Source organism: Buceros rhinoceros, unplaced genomic scaffold, assembly GCF_000710305.1.
Source record: "Buceros rhinoceros silvestris isolate BGI_N320 unplaced genomic scaffold, ASM71030v1 scaffold17832, whole genome shotgun sequence".
NCBI classification, from domain to species: domain Eukaryota; kingdom Metazoa; phylum Chordata; class Aves; order Bucerotiformes; family Bucerotidae; genus Buceros; species Buceros rhinoceros.
The window spans coordinates 20,928-28,917 of NW_010398497.1; the positions used below are offsets into that span (position 1 = coordinate 20,928).

The 7,990-nt window shown below is 39.3% G+C and overlaps 1 protein-coding gene across 1 annotated transcript in view; it reads right to left on the reverse strand.

The window, feature by feature from the left end:
• TTC26 (tetratricopeptide repeat domain 26) overlaps window positions 1–7,990 on the reverse strand; it is a 51,063-nt gene that overhangs the window by 7,684 nt on the left and 35,389 nt on the right. The window contains exons 13-14 of the mRNA XM_010131136.1: window positions 3,465–3,548; window positions 1,246–1,315 (exon numbers count right to left, since the gene is read on the reverse strand). Coding sequence (XP_010129438.1) covers window positions 1,246–1,315; window positions 3,465–3,548 — 154 coding nt within the window. The remainder of the gene's footprint in view (window positions 1–1,245; window positions 1,316–3,464; window positions 3,549–7,990) is intronic.

A 7,990-nucleotide genomic window follows, 5' to 3' on the forward strand; every position in this document is an offset into this window, starting at 1 on the left:
GCAGGAATTTGAACTGACAAAAGGTCCACTTAAGAATAAATAGCAACTCCTATGAAAGAGCTAGAAAATTTTTAACCGGTAATGTGGTGTTAATTCTGTTTCTTGATAATAAGTAGCACCTTCAAAGAGTTTTGCATCCCCAGATGTATGTCAAAGAACTACTATAGCACAGAATCAAAGGGATGAACACTGTCTGCTGAACAACCATAATCCCCTTTGCAATGGGAGTTCTCCCATCAAAAAAAATTCACATAAAACATTCACATATAAAACACTCAAACACAAGGCACTGAAGCTTCATGAAAAAGGAAATAAACTGGCATGTCCTAAAATCAAGTCAGATAGGCATCCATAGGTGTGATGTGCCTGTCTGGAAAGATGATATTAGAGATATTGACAACATCTGCGATATAGCATAATGTCCCAAAACATACATATTTACATTCCAAGTACAACTACTGGAAATGGATAAGAGAACATTTTTGATTTGAGGCACTATAAGAAAAACAAATTAGCCTGGGGAGTCCCAGACTTCAGTTCTTAGAAAAGCTCACCTCTATACTATTTTCCATATGTTGCTGTAGCTGTATCTTTACTGAGGCGTACTCCGCAACGTTTTAAAAACTGGTTAAAAAACCCTAAATATAATTTACTATAGGATATTAAACATAGCAAAAATTTTCTGCATTCAAGGAAAGAATGCATAAGTTTTTGGAAGAAAAAGCATGCTGGAGGTTATAAAAGACATCCTTCAGGCACAGGAGTTTGGACAACATGAAGAGTGACGTAGTAGGAAGAAAATTACTGCATATGATTCTTCTCTTCCTTAGACACCTGACATTGGCTACTCTTGGAAGCAGACAGACCCTTGGACCAGGCCCCGTATGGATGCTTCTCTTTTGTGTTTTACTCTGAACATTTTAGAGTTGTAACTCAGACTTTTAAAACAGAAAATCTTCATTCAAGCAACTGAGTAGACATTTGAGAAGAAAAAGGTTCACTGGATAGGACAAAGCTGTGTTGACGGAACCATAACAGCATTGCAGCAGAGCAGTAATTGCTTACTAAAGCCAGATGTACGAGAGGTGCAATAACCACCCACGCTGTAACTAGTGCAATCAGCTTTTCACTTTCATTGTCCTGAATCCACCTACAACATTAAACTCAATTAGGGAAGTGGATTGCCAAGACTGATGCAACAGAGGAGGATCTGTATTCTGCAATGTTGAGAGTAAAGTGACTCACAGCAGCGAGCTAGCCAGCTAAGGTAAACAAAATCATTCTTTATCTTCTCACTCCGGATCAAAAGGAACACCTGCAGGAAGGAGGAAAAGGAAAGATTATACATGCATGTACGTTTAAACAGCCAGCAGTCCTGCCTCGTTTCAACATGCAGCTAAGGCTTAAACCACACAAACAACTGCTTCATGAGGAGAGTTAGGGTCTGCACGTGCAGCGTTCAGTAGGAGGAGGATCCAAACAGTGCCATGCCCATCAAGGGACTTCTGCAGTTTCAAATGCCAAGCTGTGCAGAGGGTACGCCTGCTCTGGACAAGGGCCAGTGGGTGGCCATATGCAACACAAACAGCACAAAGGAACACTGGGCCTGTGGGAAAAGCTGTTGGGAACGTGTTTGTTTAGAAAGCAACGCAAGCAATTACATTAGCATCTCCTTGAAATACCAGAAATTTCACATATGTGAGAGCCTTTCCTCCCCGTACACGTTAGAGATCATTCCAGGTCAGCAGTTAGCCGTTTCTAACCATTTTGGTTTCAGTAAGGTTCTGAGGCAAAATGTTTGTCTTTTCTAACTTACTGTACCGCTACAGGTTTATTACATTCTACATCTAAAGGGATGCATGGGGGGAAGTTATACATTTAAAATGTACTCTGGCTTTGCTCACAGAGAAAAAGCTATTTATTCCTCTCCACTGGTATATTTGTAACTATACTTGGATGCTGCTGGCAAAACTCAAAATACCTTTATAGGAGCAAATCTATGTACCGGAACAGTGAGTTCCACAAATTACTGACATTTTTATTGGTTAAACATTGCTCATCCTCTAGCTTTTTTGGGGGGAAGGGAAGGGTTAAGAGGGAAGAAATAAAAAGAAAGCAGCATTATCACTGTAAGTAGCACTTTATCACAGGTTTTATTTCATTACGTCCAGGGAGGTAAGCTTTTAAATAACTTAGTAAATGCTATATGTGGAGATATTTAACAAGTTTATGAGATAATGGGGAAGGGTGATTTTTACATGAAAGTGTCATCACAATCAAAGATCAGACGTTAGGGCAGGCCAATCAATTTAATTACATAATTCTGTTATTTAAATCCATCAACTACATAACGCAAGTTTATACAGAGTCATTGGTAAGAACATAAGAGGAAAAACGTGGATTAACAGCAGTTTAATCCTTTGTGTTTCTTTGTTGCCTGGCTGCAGCTAAAGATTACTTATGGCATCATTTTTATGAAGTCTCAGGAATCAGTGTAACCTGCTAACATAGTTTTAAAAGATACTCACCTACATTTTCATTAAGCTAACTAAATTAAGGTTGTGAATTGAAATATAAATCCATTTTGCCTGACAGTCTGGGGTATTTTTCTTAAACAGAGATACAATTTCAGGTCTCAGAAATTGAGAAGGTGGGTGCTGGAGAAACAAAATCAAAAATCAACCAACCAACCAAAAAACCAGAGGGCTCTGTTGTCAAGAATCCTGAAGAGTTAAAAAGTTAGAAAGACAGGAAAAACAAACAAATGAAAAAACCCCAAACCAACTGAACCTATATGATTCACTTCAGACTACGAGGTTGTTTTTTTTTTTTTCTGGCTTGTCTTCTCTCTGGTCTTGAGGAAAATGTTTCTTCAATCTTCATAATAGCTATTTGCTTTTGCATATTTTAGTTGTAATTAAGTTTCCACTGCACATAGACACAAAAAATGCTGTGTATAGAAGTTAATCTCTTCCAGCTGCAACTGGATGCTGCTGAATAAGATAGTGAGCACTTCCTCTTCTCCTCCCACATCTCCCAGAGGAAGAATTTTTTTTTTTTTAAACACAAATTTCTAGGGACACCTAGAAGCTTTTAACTATTCAGTGTCTTTTACTCAGTATGCGCTAGTCAGTCTGAACAATAAGACTGCCTGGGATCCCAGGCAAAGCATAGAAAATCTGATTAAGAGGGCATTCTTTGATCGGAGATAGCTGCAAGCACTCTTGTGATGCACCACAATCAGCATGACTCCCCATATACCTCACATTACAAGATTAGCAAGATAATCTTTTCTGAAGAGTGTTCACTGAGAGGTTCAGTTCCTCTAAGAAGGCGAAGACGATATTCCACACAACCTACTTATTTTCAACCAACATGAAGATCTGAAGGGAGGAAAGGAAGGAAAGAGAGGGGTATGCAGGAAATGTTTCCATTGTTATTTTTTAAGGAAAGTAAGTACATACCTCTTCAGCCTCACTAAAACTGCCCATGGCAGCTTTGGCTTGGGCATAGTTGAAGTTAAATGTGTCATCATTGTAGAAATAACTCTGGAAAATAAGCCACACAGACAAAACCCAAATAAATAAACCAAAACCCACCTCCTCTCATGGTATAATAACATTAAAAATATCCCCCTCCAAATCTGAGTCAGATTATATAGACTATATCAAGACAATGGGAAGGAAAATGAAAAAACCACATTATGAACATACGACATTTATAAACAGTGGGTAGAAAATTATGGACTAGCTTTCCATCCTACATTCATGACTACAAACATAGCTGGAACATTCCACGATATTAACCATGGGAGATCTGGAGAACGCTCTGAGCTCAAAACTGCCGTGGCAGCTTTTGTGGGTATAATTTTCACTTTGGGCATGTGAAGACATGCCGTGCTGCCAGGGTCTCTTTCACCTCCCAAGCACTTATTTCACCACTAGTGGTGAATAGTCAGTTGACTCCCTAATGACTTAAGGAGATAAACAGTTTGTTTTTCCAAGACTTCTCAAGGCTCAACAAGAGATCCTGTGGATCTGGTTATGTGACAGATGCTAGTCTGACACACTGGATCACATGATGGAGGTGGAGCTGCAGTACCAGGCTGTAGCCAGGCAGCACACTGCATAATAGGATTTCCTTAAGCTCAAGCCCTGCCTACAGGCATGCTTCTCTCTATCTGAAGTGTAACACTAAGTTTTTCTCTCCCATAGTATTAGACTGGACACACCTCATTAATGAAAGATCAGGCTGATCCAGCTATATGTTTTCTGAAAAAGTGCATGGGCCAAAGCAGCAAATATAACTCTAGGTATACAGGTTAGCCTGACATTTGGGTTTGACCCAAATAGCTTAGATTTGATCATGGTCAGATGTCCAGATTGAAGTATAACTCAGATGACCACAAGTCAGCTGTGTTCTATATTCATCACTGTGCCACACTGCTGCACTGGTAGACCTGGTAGAGGTAAGGTGGAACACAGTACCACAGCTACAAGCGTGAATGGGATTGAGTATCCCTGTTGAGGAGAGGTGCAGTGCTTATGAAAGACCATGGGGAAAAAAAGCAGGGTGGTTTTATCCACTATAGTTATTATGATAAAAGCCTTCCTGGGTGCATAATAGCAAGGTGTGTGAAAGAAGAAATGTTTTTCCTTATACCACATCTATAAAGGAAACAAAATTTGTGCAGGGAGATCAAACTTCTGGTTTTGTTCCCTCATTAAAGAGTAAGGAGGAGGTAAAAGCACAGTAGGGACTGTACAAAAGATATGGGAAGCAAGGGGTAAAACCCTTTCCCAGTGCTCCCTATCTTCTTTCATGACGTAAGGATATTTGAGGAACCTCTTCCCTTTCCTGTCACAGGCAGTCAACAAAGGGTACTGATCCAGTCCACCCACATACATTAAGCTAGTGCTTTGAGAGGAGGAGCGGTGGGGTGTTGCCACCATTTGCTGGATGTGGTCTAGACTACCCAGTAGTCTATGTTTAGGGTCCAAAAGCTGTCAAACACAGTGAGCTATGTGAGAGCATAAGGATGAACCAATTGGGTGAATTTTAAGCTCAGTTTGTGAAAACATTTCAGTACCCTTAGGCTGAACTAACTGGTTTCACCATGTGAGAATTACAACACTTAACTGTGTTCTTCCTCAATGATAGTTCTGTGTGAATCAGCACAAGTTCCAGGTTAAGTAAAGTTGGTGAGCAAGATGCTAGTTCTACTGCATGAATAGTTTCTTCTGTTCAAATAGCCCCCATTGTATTTTTTAACTAAACCAGAAAAGAAGCTCTGTCAGCAACCAGGCTTAGAAACTGTGTCATTCTATCCTGGCTGAATTAGTGCTAGAGACCAGACCTGCTGCAAAAACAAAACCAACAGAAATTAACTGTGGTTGCTGGTACTGCAGCACATTCACAGCAGCTCCATGCTCTGAGTGAAGTCTGTTTCAATGAGATGCTCAGATACCCCGTTGAACAACGAGGCATTCGTTGTGGCCACAACTCAGCTGAGCCTGAATTATCTTGACTTCTCAGTTGATCCTCAGTGTTGTAATGTCACTATCAGGGCAGCTGGCAATACATTTATAACAAGGTATCCTTTGAGACATTCTCATTCCTAAAGCAGTTCTAATCAATCATGGATGACGGTGGTGTTTCCTGAGAATATCATGCAAACAATCTTCACAGAGTGCACAGCTCTGCTTAAAGAGCTGCAGGGATTCTAGTGAAGTTTATTTATGTGAATGAAACACAAAGGTGTCTCTAAAGCCACCTAAACCTTGCTTGTAACATGATACAGGAAGAATTATTTGTGATCCAAAGAGAAGGGTAATGACTAAGTAAATCTGAGCACTCTCAGTTAAAAAAACCAGTAAGAATGATCAGCTACTTCCAAAGGACCATGCAAGGAACGTGGTAGTAGGCAGAAAACTTTTGTCCTTAGCCCTTGCTATTTATCAAATGCACGATGACTCAGATTACCAGTATTTATTATTCACTTCAAGAAATTAAATTCATATTTTACTTAAGCTTGATCATTTTGCAACTTGCTAGGTACAATCTATGAAAACCTTCCAAACTTTTAACCTCAACCCTACCTTGAACTATGACAACAAGTTCCATAAACCAGATGTGTTTTGAGAGAGACTAAATGCATTGTCTTAGAAAAGACATTGTGAATTTGCTGCAATTCCAGCAAGCTGTATCTTGTTTTCAGCCTTTCCTAATACAAATGGAGGTTTCAAATCTACCTTGTTTATTCTAATCATTTTGTATAATTTTATTTTCATAACTTCCCTCTATAGCAAATAATATCTATCTTCTAAATCCCTTAAGACAATATTTCAATTTCTAATTGTTCTCTGAATCACTTTTCTTCTGCATTTGAGGGGGTAGTGGCCAGTATTTCAAATAAGAGTACACCACTGTGCAGCGAAAGACATCAATCTTTTTTATATTGAATTTTCTTTACTTAGCTTAGTATTTTGTTTCATCTGTATAAATGCATTCACATTACAACTGTGAAAACTGAGGGAATATTTAAAAAATATCTTTGCCTAAATATGTGTCAAATGAATATATATATATGGTTACTAATGCTGAAAGCATGAGTATGTAGACAAGCCCAGCTTGCAAGCTTAGATCCACATACACGTTAGAACATTTGACAGCAGTTCTGCATACTTTCAGCAAAGCAGCTCAGTTTTTAAATCAAAACAAAACACCCAAACGAGCAATCAGATGACCCTTCCCCTCTCCTACGCACACATAATAATTTCTCCCAAATCTGACAACATAAGATTGATTTATATATTTATCAACTCCCAGTTGATAAATATAGCAGGATTGAAGACTTGCATACCGGTACCTGTCACTATTTCTGCCTCCCTCCTGACAGATTTTAAACATTAGATCTATTCCTCACCTGTATTTCCCTCTGCATCGGCTCTTACTAACATCTTAACAAACACTGAGTAGTCTGTGCTCCTCCCTTTCCCTTCAGATTTTCTAGCCAATCCTTCCTACAACACTTTCCTTTATACCCTCACAGCTGCAGAATTGCTTCACCCAGTCCCTTCCCTGTAGCACTTCTCTTGCCTCATGACTGTCCTATCCTCTGATCACTCTCTTGCCCACTTTCACCCTCTTAATTTCTGCTTAGTGTCTTGTTTGTTTCCAGCTCTTTCCTTTACACTAGCCTTACTTCCCAATATTAATGACAACTTCGTTTGCCTCCTCAGATGTTACTCTTCCTCCCCTCTCATTTCTAAGTTTTCCCATTTACCTTGAGGGTGGTGAGTAATTGCATTTAACTTTAACCTTTTCAGGTTAGAACTAGTTGTTTAAGAACGTTTTAAAGGGAATGGAAAGAGCTGGGCATTTCTCTGGGATGACTCACTCCATTCTAAAATAAGTATAAGAAATACACAGTATGAATTCTCCTCTGGAAATTACCATCTGTCCCTTTTGGCTACAGAGACCAGATGATCAGTTATAACTAGAAATCTGACTTTCAGATGACTCAGGTTAGGCAAAACATATCTCACTGTTAGTTTCCAGCTCTTCTTTTCTTCAATTACACATTTTCTCCAATTTGTGGGGGTGGGACATCACTCCAGCGCAGTGGAGCCATTTCAGTGGCTACAGCCACTTGGGATTTCTTCAATGATCTCTTTCCAGATAAAGTTTAAAACCACCACACCTTCATCATTTTTCACCCATCAGCTGATTTTGGCACCATTACAAATGCATGTTTTTCTTTAGATCTTTCCCTCCTTAAAACACTGTAATTGTGTTCATCTTGTGCATTTCACCAATTACTTTTTAGACTCTTGTTTCTTTTCCTACCAAATATAGAGTTCTCACAACTCCAGTTTCCAATCACTGGAACAAGACTGCAATCACTTACAGAATCACAGAATCATTTTGGTTGGAAGAGACCTTTAAGATCATTGAGTCCAGCTGTTCACCCTGCACTGCCAGGTCATCA